This window comes from Pyricularia grisea, chromosome VII (assembly GCF_004355905.1).
Source record: "Pyricularia grisea strain NI907 chromosome VII, whole genome shotgun sequence".
Lineage (NCBI taxonomy): Eukaryota > Fungi > Ascomycota > Sordariomycetes > Magnaporthales > Pyriculariaceae > Pyricularia > Pyricularia grisea.
The window spans coordinates 1,308,226-1,325,491 of NC_044975.1; the positions used below are offsets into that span (position 1 = coordinate 1,308,226).

The following is a 17,266-nucleotide window of genomic DNA, read 5'->3' on the forward strand; positions in this document are numbered from 1 at the left end:
TGGGTCAAGTGATATGGGTCTCGGCGGAGAAGGGGTCCTCTAAAATTGCATCATAGGATCAGGGATTATATGTGTGTTCCGCATTTCTGTTGTCTGCATTTCACCTATGGTTTAATACTGCACGTACGAAGTACGACGAACGGTACCAACATCAATAAGGAGACGGCGGCAAAATGAATACCATAGAAAGGACGACATGGTTTGATGATAGATCAGGGTATCCATGGATGACGACGCTGCTGGATTGACCGCCAATTGAATGAAATTAACCATAATTGACCAGGTCTCATTAGTTAGTTAGACTCGGTATGATATATTTCCTTCCAAGGCATTAACAAATAGCAGCCTCAAGTTTACTTAGCAAACAAGCTCGCACACCGGAATGTGGGACATTTGTCGCTGGTTGGTGTGTTGAGGGTCTTACTAGGTAAATGGTAGGGGATAAACTGGTCTCAAGTTTCCCCATGACGCCATCTCCATTCTGCGGGGCACCCATTTCAGCTCTCTATCTCCGGCCGGCTTCTTCCCTTTTCCTCCCAACAGACAACTGATTGTTTACTTTGGAGTATCCCCGCATATACACCACAAACCCCGTGTCGAGGTCGTCAGAATATGGAAGGAAAAAAAAAAAAGATCGTGTGCTTGCAGGCCTGACCTTCGGCCCCTATTGTCCCAGGTTTTCTAATCAAACAAATACTCTGAGCCCCTGACTTGTTTCAACATGATTGATCGATAGTAGCGGTATGGGATTCCTCATCAATTCAGGGAAATTCCATGCAAGCTGCCAACGCCAATGTGCATTCATGAAGAAGAAATACGTAAATATCTGAGGCGAGCGAGGGAGAAAAAAAAAACAACAGGTTGAGGGTTACCCCCACCTTGACTTGCATTCAATAGGCGCTATTGCGCAACGGGGTCAGGGTCTATCCTTGAAGAATACCACCAAAAGACGATGACAGCGGAAATTTGACCACTTTTTCTTTTAGCTAGGCGGGTCTGAATCGCCCTATCATCAAAGGAGACGCGATATCGATTCGTTCCCGATTAAGACCCGTGGGCAGCCTTCTCGCGATTGATTTCTACAGTATCTCCTGCATTTTTTTTTTTTTTTCGAATGACTCGTAGATCCCAGGCCTTGGCCAACCTCTCTGAAAGGGACTTTGCCCGTCTTACTCACTCCCCCTTATTCGTCTCCTTGACCGCTCATTACTATAATGCAAAAAAAGGGCCACAGAAAGTTCCCGGGCTCATCTCGGCCGATCTTGGGTGCTCTGTTTAGCCGCCCGTAACGGGCCTCCAAGGGATTTTTATTATTTTTTATTTTTATGGGGGTGTGTGCGTGACAGACAATAGGGCATGTTCTAACGCCCGTATCCGACCGAAAGGTTCATCTGAGCCCGGCATTGCTTTGTTAAACTTTACGTGGTACAAACGCCTAGAATAGAGAAGTAAACTGTAAATATGCCACCAAACAAATAAAGAATTGCCGATCTTTTTTCTTTCGTTGTTGCAGAAATGCGGGAGCTAGCCACGGGAGGAAGAGTTTCTAAAGTGTTTCCAAGACTTCTAGCAAATTGGGTTTTTGCGGTTTTGCAAAGAGAGTTCAGCCACTGGTTCTTGGCGGGACTCTGAACATAATTCCCGGTGGTCTAACAGTAGTATTTTGCTTTTATTTTGATCGGACTACTTGCATGCGAACGCCCATTTTTCTCTTGGCATTGCGCAGGGGACACACATACGCATCAAACTGCCGGAGGCTGTGAAGCAGATCTTGTCTTTGTTGCGGAGCTAATATGGTGCTAGTCTGTTGTCTCTTTTATCCTCAACCTTGAGATGGATAAACAGTAATGTACAGCCACCCTCACAAGAAAAATAATAGAAAAAAAACATCAAGATGCCAAGACTCCGTGGTTTGTCAATGCCCGTCGAGCCCGCTGTCTTGGCATACATAAGGTATGGCATAGCCTCCCCGAGCGGCTCAAAAGCCGGCGACGTCAAGGTGTGAACTACATGATGGCTTTCTTGGCAAATCGGTGCTGTTATGTTTGTTTTTGCATGTCTCTCTCTTCCTGTCTTTTTTTTTTTTCTTTTTTTCTTTTCTCTCCATCTCGAGACACAAAGAGGTATCGACACGAATAGGTCGCCCACCTTCGATCGAAATCAGATTACCATTACCCCGAGTCACTCACCTAATTAGTCTTTTTTCTTCCTCGTCTGGATCGGTTATCTGCCAGTTCATCTCAACTTTTCACTTTGACACGTTGTGTCGATTTGGTCATTTTCAATTGTCTCCCGTCCCGGCGCATGATTCCAGGTTACAAAAATAGTAATTGCATGACTGGTCATGAACAAGCTCGATCAGCCAACCCATACCAATTGGCCCGATGGTTGTAGGATCCATCACGTTAACGTACCGAAGTATTGATTCTGGTTGGTTGTCATTGTCGGGCCGTAGAACGCTATCTGTCTGCACCTTTCTTTCTTGAGTAGAGCTGATTTGATGGTCAAACGAGGTTGCAATGGTATTCCTTACACCGACTATCTGAAACCAAGAGATCTGTGCAGTCTCAAAGCTGCTAGCAAACCTTACATAGATACCTACCTTGGGCATGCAATGCTGGGAGATCTGACGAGTTTTGATGCTGGTTTGAGCTCTGTGACTAATTTACCCCCTCTATTAAGTTAATTGAGTGATTGTTTAATCTCTCAGAGTGTCATGCGCAGGCTTGTAGCAGTGGTAATATTTATACCTCCGGTTTATTGGAACAAGCATTTTACTCTCTCTACATGTCTTGTTATAAAAAGAGTAAACACTTATGGCATAGCTAAGCCTCAAATGACGACTAATGCATGATACTATACACGCCCACAATACCTATCTAGGGTATGCACCATGTATCCTCACATCGGGTCTACGACTCTTGCCACTTGAGCCGTGATGCCTACACCATGGTTTCATTGCAGCAATCGCACTGGTATTGTTCAGACGACTGTGTGGGGTTGAAAAAGATGAGCCTAAAGTCGAGCGGCTCTTGGACCAATGGCATTCTCGCCGGGCTGCAGCTGCAGTGTTGTGAGACTACACATATGTACAACTCATGGGAGAACATGAAAAAGGGCATCAAGGCCGGGGACTGATTGGAAGGGGGGGGGACGTAGCCTTCGAGTCCATGCTCATATGGCGACTTGTGGCAGCAACAACAAATTACCGGGGTGGCGGCAAATGGAGAGGCGACAGTGTGATGGTGCTCCAGGCTACCAAACAATCGTTCGAGTTCGGACCTGTTGGGATCGATCACACCCAGTGTTTGTTCTATGCGTGTTGACTCGTCTTCTGGTAGTGGAAACTCAAAGTCAACTATAATCAGCATCATTTCATCCCGGACAACCAAGCAAGCAGATGTCGGCGGCATTCAGATCTCCGATCTTCCGCGTGGACTAATGGGTTCTACCAGACCGTTGAAGCCATTTGTGGCTCTGGGAACACAAAAACAAAAACAAAAGCTCCGAGTGGCAAGAAGGCGTCCCTTGCACCGTATAGAAAGATTACATGTAGGCTGGTAGTGTCGGGATGCAGCCTTGAACAAGCGAGTGTACACAGCGTCCCCATGCATACTAGTCACAACATATGGAATGTGATAACCCAGGGCGCTCAATTAAGCGGTGCACAGCAGCAAGGTCGCCAGGGCTGGTTGGAGGACTCATCACGCTTTAAATGGCACTCGGCCGTTCGGGGTCTGAACAAGTAGATATGTAGCCGTTTTCTCCTTATTCGCACAACAAGTCAGGAGATGGCAACCACCAGTTGATTAGAAAGGGGATTGAATGATGTGCTGTACTGATGACTTGCTGGAATTAGCCTCGAATGTCTCCGGGTGTGAAGTGTATTGAGGTAGATAAATTTATTCAAATAATTCTCACGTTTGCTAAAGTTTGCACAAGGTAAGGTAGCCAGCCACCTATTGACTTAAGGGGAATCAGGGTATCTCTTCTTCACACAGGGCTGCCAGTGTTGATACTGACCAGGGCCAACTTGACATTGGGAATGAGAGGCTCAAGGCAGGCAACAGCAAGAACGCCAAAAGCACGGGAAGAGTGTGCCTTCCTAATCCGTCACTACGGCGCAGCTCCAGTCAGGAAGCGACGACTGCTGCACAATAACATTGGTTCTACGAGAAACTCACTCGAGCTCCTTTGCCTTCCATGTTTCCCCCGCTTCCTTGTGCACTTTTCTCCCACAACCTTTTCTTTCTTCTTGTTTGATTCCAACCCAAGGCTCACCCCTCTCCTACCATGGAGACCTACTCAGGCAACCATAACCAACGGTCGTACGCCTGTTGGTTGCCGGCCAGAGGCTTCTTTGAGCGTATGGTACTGGCGAGATCTCGTGTCAAGTCGCGATAGGCCCTCGCGTTCTGGCCGTCAGCACCCTCGCAAACCGTAAAAGCCGCCAGCGCCCGGGATGCAAAGGCAGACGCCCGCACGTAATCATCGTGCAGGAAGCAGCTGCTGCTGGCGTAGTGCATTGCCAGTCCCAGCTCGTACGTCATTATCGCCGGCGCGCTGCCGAACTCGAGCTGCTGGAGCGCCACAATCCTGCGACACAGTGGTAGGATCCGCTCCGGGGCAAAAGACGATCTTGGTGACTGAATGTCCCACTGCTGCCGCCCATTTCTATCTTCCTCCCGTTCCTCCTTGCCCTCATCTTCATCTCTGCTCTGGTCCCTTGGGTCAGCCGCCCGGTACGCCAAGTCCACCTCGGCCAGTATGGCGTTCAACTCACGCCGACGCTCATCGCTCCTTGATACTTCTTCGGGCGGTAGGGTGCAGCGAGGGCACGCGCATCTGAACCCCATAGTGGTCTCCATGTCAGCCTTGGTCTGGGCGGTGCCGCGCGAGTCGTAGGCGACGGTGAGCTCGTCGCCCGGGGACACATCTGTAATGGCGTGGACTAGACACGTTCGCGCGGTCCGGTCCCACGAGAAGTGGCAGTTTGGTACGCATGAGTGGTTGAGGCGGGACGCATTGCGGAATACGGCCGGGACTGCGTTATAGTACGGCTGGCGGCGTCCTTGCTGTTGCTGTTGCTGTTGTTTCTGTTGCTCCTGCCTGTCGTCATCATCCTCGTCGGTTCCGAGGGCGTTGGTGAGGAATCTGGAGGACAGCGGGTGATTTTCATTGGCGCCGTTTGTCGACAGGGACATGAACTCGGCGCGCTGATCGTCTTCTAAGCTCTGCAGTTTCTCCTCGAGGTGCAGCTCGAGCTCGGCTGGCGGCAACCTGAACCGGGCAAGGTCGACGGTGAGGATAGGGGCTTCGGCAATGATGCAATCGCCCTGCCGGATACCAGCCGCCGAGGCAAACAGACCCTTGCCTTTACCAGGCGAATCTCGAAGCTCATACATGATGCCCATTAACCTGCGCTTTCCTATCTTTTTGTTTGGAGACGTGGCCCAGCTCTCACCGCTTGGGCCTCCGACGAGGGCAGTGGGGGAAAACGAGGATGGGTTCGCAAAAGAAGGTGAGTACGTTTGTGAGATTTGTGCTGGCTATCCAGTGGATAATGCCCACGCAGTCGCAGGTTGCAGACTATAAGCAAAGCGATGCATAGTCATCTCTGGGCGACGGGAAGTGGACCTGACCAACCCAAGGGAAAGAGATACATTGCACTTGTTTTTAGTTGTGTTACCTTATACCTACCGAGGCTTTCATCCACATATACAAGCATCAGAAACGGGATTTTGACAGCGGTTCGGCGCTGCCGAAGCGGCCACTGTTTGGCCGTCTTTTGCCCATGCAAGGAGACAGGTGAGATTAGGGGATTCAATGGGCTTTTTGGGCAGTATGATTTTCAGCTTTGCATGGGGGAATTCCTTTCTCGAAAAGTCATCCCCTTGCCACTGTATACGAATGGAGTGAACAAAAACCTGACCAGTCTCACCGAGAACCAGGGGGGCGTGCAAGTAATCCCTTCTTAGGCTGTGGTACCAGTACGCTGTGATACGAAGGTACGCCAAGTTTGCCTAGGCCCCCGGGCCGTTCAATTTCACGTACCCTGTCCGGCCCTGTGGGTGAAGTTAGGGGGTGAATAAACAGGACGTTCCCTGTGCTTTCTAACAAGGTTTCTTCTCACCTCAGATCCTAGCAATATGTAGAGAGTACGTCCTTAATGTACTGAGTACTACGTGGTATTTAATATTTAAAGGGAGGAAAAAAGTTTCGTTCGTTTCCCAGGTTTCTGTTTGGTTGCAATCCCAGGGGCAATGCACCAGAATGTGGGCAGGACCACGCACGCCTCAGCAACGTCACAATGTCGAGTCCATTCCCGGATACCGGGATCACCGTATCACAAAATCCCATTCCCGATTTTGTTTTTTCTTGTCTTGGCTGTTCGGCAAATGTTTTTGTGGACAAAAAGCCGTCGACTCCCGAGCTCATATATGGACCCTGTTTTTGCTTTTGATTTTTTTGCACTCTGGTCTAATTCGCTCGTCATATTCCGTGCTTCGTATCAATAACGCCTTTTGGGCATTTTGGCTTTTGACGTTGGGCTGAGATGTTGCTGATCTGGTAATAAGGTTCTCTTTATCAAAGTCGAGGTGTAATGACTTCTTGGATCTCTCCCGGGATTTACTACCAGTCGTCATCATGAGTTTATCTAGACAAGCTTACCCCAAAGGTACGGAGTATACATCTCCGCTTTTATGTTCTGCCTGCTCTTACATATTCCAAACCCGCAAAAGATGAACGTCCATCAGCTTGGGGAACACTTTTTGGCTGTCTGGCTTTGCGCGGTGAATTTCTTAATCTACTCTGTACACAGCACCACGGATCCCTCCCGGTGCGTTTGCTCCGTAGTTTTTCTAATTTATTGTGCGCAGTTCAATTTTTTTTCTTCTTTGAACAAAAGAGAGAACTGTCTGGCTCACCTACTCGAGAGTCGCAGCTGATGGGGGGACAGATATCTGTTTTTTTATTTTATTTCTTCTCCAAATGCATCAAACGTCGCACAACATGAAAAATGACAAACAAATCAAAAAACAGATTAGTGAAGAGAACACTTTGCCATTTTTTTTTTTTTTTTTTTTTTTTTTTTTTTTTTGTGTCCGAACCACCAAACCACCGGCACCTCGCCCTTTCCAGCGTTCCTTTTGCGCCGCTGATGTGTATTAATGTCGAGGGATGGCTTTTGTCTCAAAAGAAAGGACTACGGGGGGAAAAAGTCAAACTAACCCCTGCTTCGCTTAATTGTCGAATACAAGTTCGAGTTGTCGCAAGCGAGATGGACGGACCAAAACCGTTTGCCCCAACAGCTATTTTCTTTCTTTTAGATGACTATAAGCAACTACAAACCAAAAAAAAATGATGGTCGTGATGATTCGAACCAAGAAAGGAAAAAAAAACAATCCCTCGACAAACCGACAGACCGACAGTACACAAAGTTGTGCTACCTAGGTATAAAATAGGCCCAGTTCTAGACTAACACTAGCACTAATAGAGGTCGGACAGAAACATCGGTGTGTATACACTTTTTTTTTTCTCTAGGATTTAGTGGTTCAGGGTGGGCACATTACGCATACACACAAAACCATAAATAAATAAAAAAAAAACTCGAAACCAACAACTCTCTCCACCAACGGGGTTGGTTCCGGAGGATTGGTTTTGAAAAAAAGCCGACGAACCAGTAGCGGGGTTTATTGCGTACTTAGTGTGTCTTTTCTTTTTCCCTTCTTTTTCTTCTTCTTGCGCCTAATTATCTGCGAAGCCAACGCACCGAAATAGAACACAGGCGGATCAGCGACCGGTTTTACGGTCTTCTTTTTTTTTTTTTTTTCTCTCCCATGCTTGCCACGCTCCCTCCTCGTGATATTCTGCGGCTCGCGATTCGGTGTTATATTAGGGGGAAAATGAAAATAGTGGTTACCGATTTTTGTCTGTGTCTTTGACTGTTTGTTATTGTTAATTAGTTTCACTTCATTTCGCTCAGTCTTTGGCTGCGCATGTGATGAGAAGCAAGCCACCGAAGAAAAAAAAAAAAACGCCTCCAATTAGTTTCTAGAGATGGTTCAACATCTGCTTTTTTTTTTCTCCTTCGATATGAGAATATACTCCGTTTCAAGTAAACGCCGCTCAAGACATTCTTCGTCAAGCTGCGAAGTAGACCGTATGGTTATTGGATGCGGCATGACGTCATTTTCCACCAGTGTTTTCTTTCCCAAGATTGATCAATTGCTCTTCTCAACGTGTTGAGGTTTCTAATAGTTTGAACCTCAACACCAACAACAGAATTGTATTGACATTGACAGGATATCAGGCCTCTTCTTCCTGTACCTACGGAGTACATCTAGGATTCCAAAGGATTGTTGGCCGGCCTTCTTCCTATAGGGCAAACCAACAACTTTACGGTGAAAAAAAAAAAAAAAAAAAATATGTATGACCCTGGTCTTAAAGCCCCGTCTGCGCCCGCCCAAAAGCCGAGTGTGAGTGGGGTCAATTGGGGTTCATGGTCACCACTTACACCAAAGGGCCGGGGGCGGGGCCACACCGAAGTTCCATCGTGCCGGGTTCACATAATTCTAGCGGCTTGGCGCCGAGCATGAGTTGGTTAACCATCGACTGGTTGTTTTTTTTGTATACATGTTGAAATGAAAAACGACTTCACTTCTTAATCCACAACGTGCTCTCCCTTCGCTGGAACGGTTAGTACCCCTAAAAGATCCTGGGCCTCACACGACAAAAAAAAAAAAAAAAAAAAAAAAAAAAAAAAAAAAAAAAACCCCGCAAGTGCCCGAGAGCAGACAGTCTTGGAGGACAATTTGTACTTTTGTCAAAAGGACAAATCGTATGGTTTATCATGCGCAAAGTCTTGCGAATGAGCTGACGAGACGCCATGAGCATCAACTTGTGATATAAATCAATTCAGAGCGAATATCAAAGGATATTTTTGGTTGGACAAGGTTCTTTATAAATGGATGTCAATCGCTGGGCTATGTTTATCGAGATTATACCATAACGGCTGCCATCCCAAATATCCTCCCTGTAACCTGTGTCTGCGTAGGATCATGTTGTACCTTGTTGCTGTCGAAATCCCCAGCTCCGATGTGAAAACAAAAGCCATGTCTTTAAGGTATCATTTTTTTCTTTCTAGTTCATTAATTGTTCGTGGTATCATCATCGTCGACTTGTGAATTCATGATGGCCAAAACGCCTTGCTTTTATCATTTGGTTTGGTGTGCAAAAATAGGCCCGGGCGGTCGGGTGCCTCCCGAAAGATACTCCAGTACGAATTCGGTGAATTGATGGGCATTTTCCGGTATGGGCTGGAAGATTGGTTTTGCACTTGTTAGTGGACTTGTGCCTGATATCAACATGAATCTGTGGGAAGAGGGCCCAAAGTGATGTACGCACGAATGCATACAAATCCAAAATGAGTTCCCGAAATATACTTATGCTCGTGAAAAATCAAACCACATACCTGATGACCAAGACCAGGCCCTGGAATGACCTGATCTTCGGGCCCAGTTTCACGTAGATAAGCCCTGACCGGCTCCCTTTGCCGATGCTGCTCGCGCTGCTCCCTTCCAAGCTCCTCGGTGGCAACTTCAGTAACGAAGTAAGGATCGGCTATAGAAGCCCCTGAATGCTGCTGCATCACGAAGCAGCGCTCCGCAAACACCCCGTGCTCATTCTTGCTCTTCCAAGACGGACTGAGCCGTCGGACCATGACGGGCTTCCAGCCCCCGACGTTCACCGTCACTTGACGCCAGACTTTCTGGCTGGTGCGCAAATGCATGGCAGATGCGGCTGCTGACTTGTGCCTCAAAAGTGCTGTGAATATGTGCATGGCGGCTTCAGCGTCCCTGTCGACACTCGGACTTACTTCGTCCCAAGGGTGCACAACCGTTCTAAGTCGCAAAAAGAAGCTGTCAGGCACATGTAGGCATATAGTAGCCCGCGAAAGCAACTCAGTGCGAGCGATGCGAGAAAGCAGAAAGAAGATGTCTGCTGGCATAATTTCGGGGGCTCTACTTACTGAACATGCAATGTCAGCGTGTGCAGACTTGGAAAGCGAGACAGCGTCTCAATGAAGGCCGGAGGATTCGTCATCAAAGTATCCATGTCCAACTCTAAAGTATGCAGATTTTTCAGCTCCGACGCCAACATACTCAAATGATCCAGCCACATGGTCGGACATCTTCGGCTCTCGTCACCAAATCCAATGAAATCTCGCAGAGACAACGTTTCCAGAGTTGCAGCGTGTACCAGCAGCGAGGCTGGGTCGAAGTGCCGCATGTCTACAGTCAGCTCGAGCTTTCTCAGTGACCGAGTTCTTTGGCGGATGATCCAGGCCAGGTGCGCCGACAGCTCCTCGCGCGTGTCTGATATTCCAGAGTCACGCGTAACTAAAGTGTGCAGTCCGTAGAGGTTGTACGCTTCGATGGCACGAAGAGCCTTGAACACAGGCATGTCCAAGAGCTCCAAGGATTGTATACGTGAAAAATCCCAATGCCGAAGCACCTCCTCGGGGGAGTGACACCAGTCGTAACACTCGAGCCTCAGCTTCTTGAGCGGTGGCAATCGTTCCCCGGCCGAAAATATGAACCTGGTCCCTTGCCCCTTATCTTGGTAGTGAAAAGCTTCTAGGAACCTCGAATTAAGTAGCACCTGCTTAAGACCATTGATGCTAGTCATGAGCGGTGGACTTGGGATAGCCATCTTTAAGGATACCAACAGTTCGGTCGGGATTGCCTGAAGATACAAATTTTGATGATTCTCGAGGTGCCGGGACGCAACATTCTCGAAAAAGACCCGCGTTCCTCGACGTAGCCTGCCACGACTTCCAGGGGTGGTGAGAAATAGCTGAGCAATGGGGCAGGTACAAGCAGAACTGGACCGTGTTCGCGCATATCGCCATCTGAATTATCAACCAACCTAGATTAGCCACCTTACAAGACATGAGCCATGTTGTTGACATGACGTCTTGGTCTCGCCAAATAGGATAACTAGGACGGACATACGTGAATGTCAACAAGTTTTGAATGCTGGTCGTAATCCGGGCAACGGCGCGATGATTATCATGGCAGCTCTCTATTTCGTCAATGGACGCAAACACGTGGTTGGTATGCAGAGTTATGTTTGCGTAAGCGGTAGAAATTCGCTCGGGATTTCGGAAGTAGAGAAGCCGTTTTGTCAGGACAAGGGTCTGATATTCGACGGGCGTGGCCACCTTGTCGAACCAGCGGCAGACCAGTCTCAAAGATATTATGTCCCTCAGACTTGACTCTCGTACCTGTTGCAAAGACGAAATGATACGAACCCGAACAGTTAGCATCAAATGAGAGGTTCATGTAGCCTTTGGAACATGTATACTTAAAAAAGGGAGGAAAAAAGGCAAGCCTGAAATGTGGGAATGCTCAGCAGACCCTCAAGGAGGCCGAATTATGAGAGTAACAGCTCCCCTTCTTTACACTCACATGCTCAAAAATCAAGACCAAAATCTCAGACGCAAGATCCGGAAGGAGTATACTAGTCCTCCGTTGCCTTGCCCTGCGTGCGGCAGCTGCCATGACTTCTGGGTCGTGGGACGTCTTTGCCCGTTTCGATGGCCGTGGTGCTGGAGGCGGCGAAGTCTGCCGGCGTAAGAGTTTTGACAGAAGCCGGTCGCTATGGTCTGAATGGAGAGAAAACGGGGTCCGACGGCAGACATTGAGGCTGTCCGAAGGAACAGCGTGTGCCTTTTGGGCAGGATGGACAGTGGCCGCCATTCCATGGGCTGTAAGATGAGCGCAAGGGATGGAAAATATAACGCCTTACGTAGCTCCAATCAAGATCTTGATAGTGGGCTGCGGGTGAGATGTTACCTTGTCGATGCTTCCCCTCCTGAGCTATGTAACCTGAGAGATTCTCTGGGCGAAGCGAGAGGGATGGAGGAGTGGAGGTTGCCTTTGAAGGTTGCGAGGATCGCAACGGAGAGGAGGTCAATCGCAGAAGCCAAGAAGTAGTAGCATGGACTAATAAAAAAAAGGCATAAAGTGGATGGGAATCGGACAGCCAAACAGCGCTACAAGCAAGTTCCTAGGAACAGGGTGGCTGCATGGCGTGTGAGCTTGCCCTATCTGGGTGCGAAGAGCGATACTAATGCACCCAGCTCGGCAAGGTACTAGTAAAACTGAAGTAGGTAAGGTAAGGTAGGTACCAGTAATAGATGGACGGGTATCCACACCCTCAGAATACGCACGGGAGTCGACAAGGGGTGCGGCTGCGGAGTGGGTGCAGGCGAGGATATCAGACCGTGTGTGTGTTGGCAGATTAGGCAGTGCCTGGCCAGCCTGCCAAGAAAGAAGATCTTGCAACTTGGGACGAGGTTGTTATTGTTGAGGGGTGAAGCTTGTGGAGTATTGGCAGGTCATTAATGGGGTACGCGGTAAAGGTTGTTGGAGGTGGTGACGAATCGGGACTGCACGGTAATTATCACAACCAGAGTTTCCCATCCGGCGCAGGGTCGTCTTCATAGCAAGGGAGTGGCTGCATGCACAAAAAATTGGAAAAACGAAATACTTTGGTGCAAAAGAAGAACAAGGGGTTGAAGGGTGGAGGCAAACGCCTGCGTTCGCGAGCAATGGGAGCTAAGTCAACTTGGGTGCTCCACGGCGAGGACAAAAAGTATAATAAGCGCCGACGGATTATTCCACCAGGGATCCATCCATGGACAAGACAGGGAGGGGGGAGACGGTCTAGCGCATCAACCAAGGCAAATGGTTCCTCAGACGCGGCGCTGGAAGAGAGAACAAGATGCCCTTGCATTGCTTGTCACAGTAGAGAAGTACGTGGAAGAAACAATAGACGATATCAAGCTCAACAATAAGGTTAGACTTGCTTGTGCTATATTACGCGTGGGTAGTAAGGTACCTGTAGGTAGGTAGGCACTTTGCACAAGGACTCGTACCTTACTGTAGATGTTGTGACGGCATTGGGTTGGAAGAATTAAGGATGGGACGAAAGTAAAACGGTGACACTTGGAGCTATGGACTGTGGGCCAGGGTGATGGACAGACAGACAAGCGCAAGTCAAGTGCCAAATTTGGGTCTGGTCGCGCCTGCATTTCGCGTCTGTTCTGCGTTTTGGGTTGTCGGCCCCGAAAATGGAAGGAAGCAATATCTTGTCTTGGTCTCAGAAATGAGAAATGACCCGATTCGACCAACAGGCCACCAGCCACCAACCCACGGACTGAGTGTCTTGTACTACCTACCATTTAGGTGCTTTACAGTACTCCGAACCGGTAAGAAGCACAGTAGGGCTACAGGCATACGGGTCCCTACAGTGCAAGGCAAGGGAGGTGAAGTGAAGTGAAGTGGGGATTTTGGTCGTCAGCTAATGAAGGTTCCAAGCTCGTGGCTGTTATAATATTACGTACCTAGCTAGGTAGGCACATAATTTCCATACTCTTGTTCATGGGTCGATTTTCGCATTTTGTCCCAGTGCGTGAATTTCAACAACTGAGGATGCAGATTTGGCAAATTGCGTGTGCAAAGTACCTAAAGTACCCTGGCTACTTCAATCAATCTCGATACGGAGTTGGGTATCGGTATTCTATTCGGTGCAGACATTTTGTGCCGTCCAGTGTCCAGCCAGAGGGTTAGAAAGAAGAAGAAAAAAATATCTCAAAGTTCGCAAGTTTCGCCCAAAAAGGCAAGTTGGGAGAGCCCGTTAGATCGCCGTATCCCAAGGTCGTGGAGACCCTGCCCGCAGCTGTAGCTCCAAAGTCGGGGTGGTGTGGGGTGGAAGGAATCCACTAAAAGTTCTTTCGTATATTTTTATTTCGACTGCTTCTCCTGTCTTTCCCATGCCCGGGAGACGAGAGGAGAGCTTCACCTTTGTCTGAAATGAATCATTTACCCGGTAAATTTTTAACACCCACCCGGAATTTATTAAACCCGAGCTATAAGTGCACCATTCGGCAATTATTTTCCCTGGAAATCTGTAAGAACCGTTGGAGAAAAAAAAAAAAAAAAAAATACGCAAACTGAAATACGCACTATCGTACTATTAATGGGACAAGGTTTCGAATATTTATTCAATGCTACCCTCCGACCCTCCTGGTGAGCCGCAGCGCTGGAGCTGACGTTGTACTTTGTGCTATGGGGTTGGCTTGGTTGGCGTCGATCTGGAAACGGGTCCGCTTTTCGAAGAAATCGTAACACAAACCTTTCGCAACACCGGCAAGACTTGACAGCTTGCAAAGCTCTTTAGTATTAATAATCAGGCTGCCGCTATATATCATCTAATGCTATAAGAAACTGTGCCTTGCAGTTCTCATCGATACTATTCTACACACCCGTCGGAAATTCACCATCTTTTTTTTTGTTGTTCTACTTAGGTTTTGTCATCGTTCCTAGTCCCCTTTTGTAGAGTTCCTCTGAACTTGACCATGTGAGTGCGGGCCGCTAGGTAATGTGGGTCTCTACTAGAACTACCACGCTCTACGGAGTACTCGAGCTACTATTAGATTCCGTGGGTGGTCCAATCGCATTCCTCGCAGCCGAGTGGCCTGCCGACATTTGTCGGGAGCTGCAAGTTGTCTTGGTGTACAGTAGGCACGTACTCCGTAGGTATGTGGGCGAGGGAAATAGCGGCTTGGCGCGCCAATTTTAGCCTTAGAAATCGCATTTCTTCAACCTCTTTATCCGGCAAAACATGTACCAATCACAAGTAACCATACTGTAGTACTGTATGTCGCGGAATTACTTTCCAACATTCAACACTGGTCTTTAGTTATAACAAGACAACAAAAAAAAGGAAGAGAAAATAAAAATCCTTTATTTATGTGTAAATTCGCCGCGGAGAGTCGTCAAGGATATCTCAGAGGTGAATTCATTTCTCATATCAGCGTAAAATCTCGGCACCTTGTTGCTCTCTTCTCGGCGTCTTTAATCAAGAGTAAGCACACCAAAACAACGCTTGACTCGATTACAGACAATCATCCGGACCGGTATCCACAACGTTTTACAGCTCCTCTAAGCTGCCAGTCGCAACCACATCATCCGCCACGTATGACTCCTGTTCGATACCGCCTTGGCATTCGAAGTTTACCATGGATTATCTTCGATGGTAGAACTTGTCTTATGGGTGTCAGTCAGTGTGTCATGGTTCTGCGGCGTCAAGGTCCCCCACCTTTTGGCTAGCGCTGGCTCGCGTGCGTTTGATGGGCTTTCTGGAACCAATCGCAAAGATACAGGCAGAAAGTTTTTTTTTTTTTTTTTGCTGGAGGAGAAAATAATTATTGGTAAATTGGATACAGTATGCAAGCGAGAGCTGACCTAGAGCCAAGGTACGCGGACAGGGAATAAGAAAGCTCGCACTGGGCTCAGCAAGGACGAAAGGAAACAAGGCGACTGGTCCGATCTCTGCATTATAGTATCCATTCATCCCACTACTCCGAACTCCGTACCTAGGTATTCCGTAGATGTCTTCCTTGCCTTACCTGCATGTGCATGCAACCCTAGCATGCCCGCTTGTCGCCTAAAAACATCATCCCAGAGATGCGAGTGGCTTAATACCTGTCAATAAGCAAGTCAGTACATAGGTAGGTACGGAGTAGGTAGGTATAATAAATCTTCATTTTGCCACGAGGTCCAAGCTCTCATTTGCTCACTCGCAACGTTGCTACCCAACCTTGCCAACTAGGTTACGGAGTAGGTAGTAAGATCGGTGATCTCCATGGGTGGCATCAAACAAGAAACAAACTGGACCCATGCTTGCACTTTTTTGATATTTTTTTTCTGTTCTGGTAATCTGACTAGCAAGCTTGGTAGTATTGATGATGGTAGACCAAGAATGGAAATATTAGCCCTCAAACCTCGTAAGCAATCCACGTTTTTTTTTTTTAAACCAAGACGTTCGTGCATATTCGATAGTAACAGATGCGGAAGGCTTATCCGTCTACCCGGCAGTTTTACTTCTTTCTTTTCCACATTGGAATACGCAAGGCAGGCAAGGGCTTCTCTATGATTGTACCTGTGGCTATCAATGCACCGCCAAATGCGGTACACACAAAAATGCCCACCCGGGTTTCTTGAAGTGCATTTTTCTTTCTTTTTTTTTTTTTTTTTTTTTTTTTTTTTTTTTTTTTTTTTTTTTTTTTTTTTTTTTTTTTTTTTTTTTCTTTTGATGGGTATGAATACGGATAGGAGAGGAATACGTACTCGCCCGGATATACCCTTTTAGGCATTGTACCACCCACCACTCCGATCACATCTACTTGGTTCTAGGTATACGGCACGGAGTATTGTTGGGTTTTCTCCAAAATCTGCCTATGCTTTTTTGTGAAAGAACGGATGAAATCACGCATGTCAATACAAGGGGCCCAGGGGGGAAAAGGGGACTAGGAGTACATACAAAAAAGCCCTATAAATGCTTATATATTAGAGATAAGCTTTCTCATCTGAAAGTCAAGCTGGCAGGTTTATCTTTGACCAAGGTACTCATCGTCTTACTTCATGTGTAGTATCAAGCTGCTCCGAAAAAAAAAGTGAGGGAAAAATGCCAAGAAAACCCAGAAACTTGATCATACACAACTCCGTCGATTCTAGACCCTAGTGCATTCGAAGCGATAAGCTAGGAGCCCACGTGTAGATTGACTAGTGATTTTGCAGTATACCATTTCGAGCGTTTCTTGCGAGAGGAAACTCCGGCGGAGCTGAAATATAGAATACGGGGGCTTTGAAAGGTATTCCTTCTATCGACCTTGGTTTCCCACCTTTTTAGGAGATGAGGTCGCAGTGGCGTTCAAAGGGGTAGACGCTAGATTGGGGGAAACCTTACCCTGAATTGTCAGTTACTAGTCCGGTTCTATTCTAGTACAAATGAGGATGTTCATCCCCGGTGATATTTATGTTGGTGCTAGAACTAGTATGATTAAATAAGACATAGTATTTATCACACACTCACAACCTTATATTGAATGTTTAGCAAAGCATCTGGGTCTTTTCTCAGCGATTTGGTCTGATTTATACCGATAGAGTATGGAATTTGACATAAAACATGAATGTGATGAATGTCCGATCAACCAAAACCCAGCGGAACTCTTGTCATTCTTCTTTTACCGCAGAAAGGTCTCGAAAAAAAAAAAAAAAAAAAAAAGTTGCAAAAAATCAACTTTGGATGAAAGTTGACACAGTTTATGCAAGTGACGCGAAGTGACCTATTCAAGAGAGAAAGAGTCCGAAAAAAAAAATGAATAAAAAATAACGATAAAAAAGTAAACATG

General features: G+C 47.2%; 3 protein-coding genes across 3 annotated transcripts; 1 reads left to right on the forward strand and 2 right to left on the reverse strand.

The window, feature by feature from the left end:
- Positions 1-4,301: 4,301 nt before the first annotated feature.
- Positions 4,302-5,405, reverse strand: PgNI_10426 (uncharacterized protein; the record flags this gene model as incomplete). Its single annotated transcript, XM_031130397.1, has 1 exon — positions 4,302-5,405. One exon carries the CDS (start codon positions 5,403-5,405, stop codon positions 4,302-4,304), a length of 1,104 nt encoding a protein of 367 aa, XP_030979848.1.
- A 3,491-nt stretch (positions 5,406-8,896) lies between these two features.
- On the reverse strand, positions 8,897-11,765 carry PgNI_10427 (uncharacterized protein; the record flags this gene model as incomplete). Its single annotated transcript, XM_031130398.1, has 5 exons — positions 8,897-9,320; positions 9,476-9,905; positions 10,034-10,915; positions 11,019-11,290; positions 11,475-11,765. The coding sequence occupies 5 exons, from the start codon at positions 11,763-11,765 to the stop codon at positions 9,219-9,221; spliced, it is 1,977 nt and encodes a 658-aa protein (XP_030979849.1). The 3' UTR covers positions 8,897-9,218.
- A 990-nt stretch (positions 11,766-12,755) lies between these two features.
- PgNI_10428 (uncharacterized protein) lies at positions 12,756-13,187 on the forward strand (the record flags this gene model as incomplete). Its single annotated transcript, XM_031130399.1, has 2 exons — positions 12,756-12,809; positions 13,041-13,187. 2 exons carry the CDS (start codon positions 12,756-12,758, stop codon positions 13,185-13,187), a joined length of 201 nt encoding a protein of 66 aa, XP_030979844.1.
- Between the last annotated feature and the right edge of the window lie 4,079 nt (positions 13,188-17,266).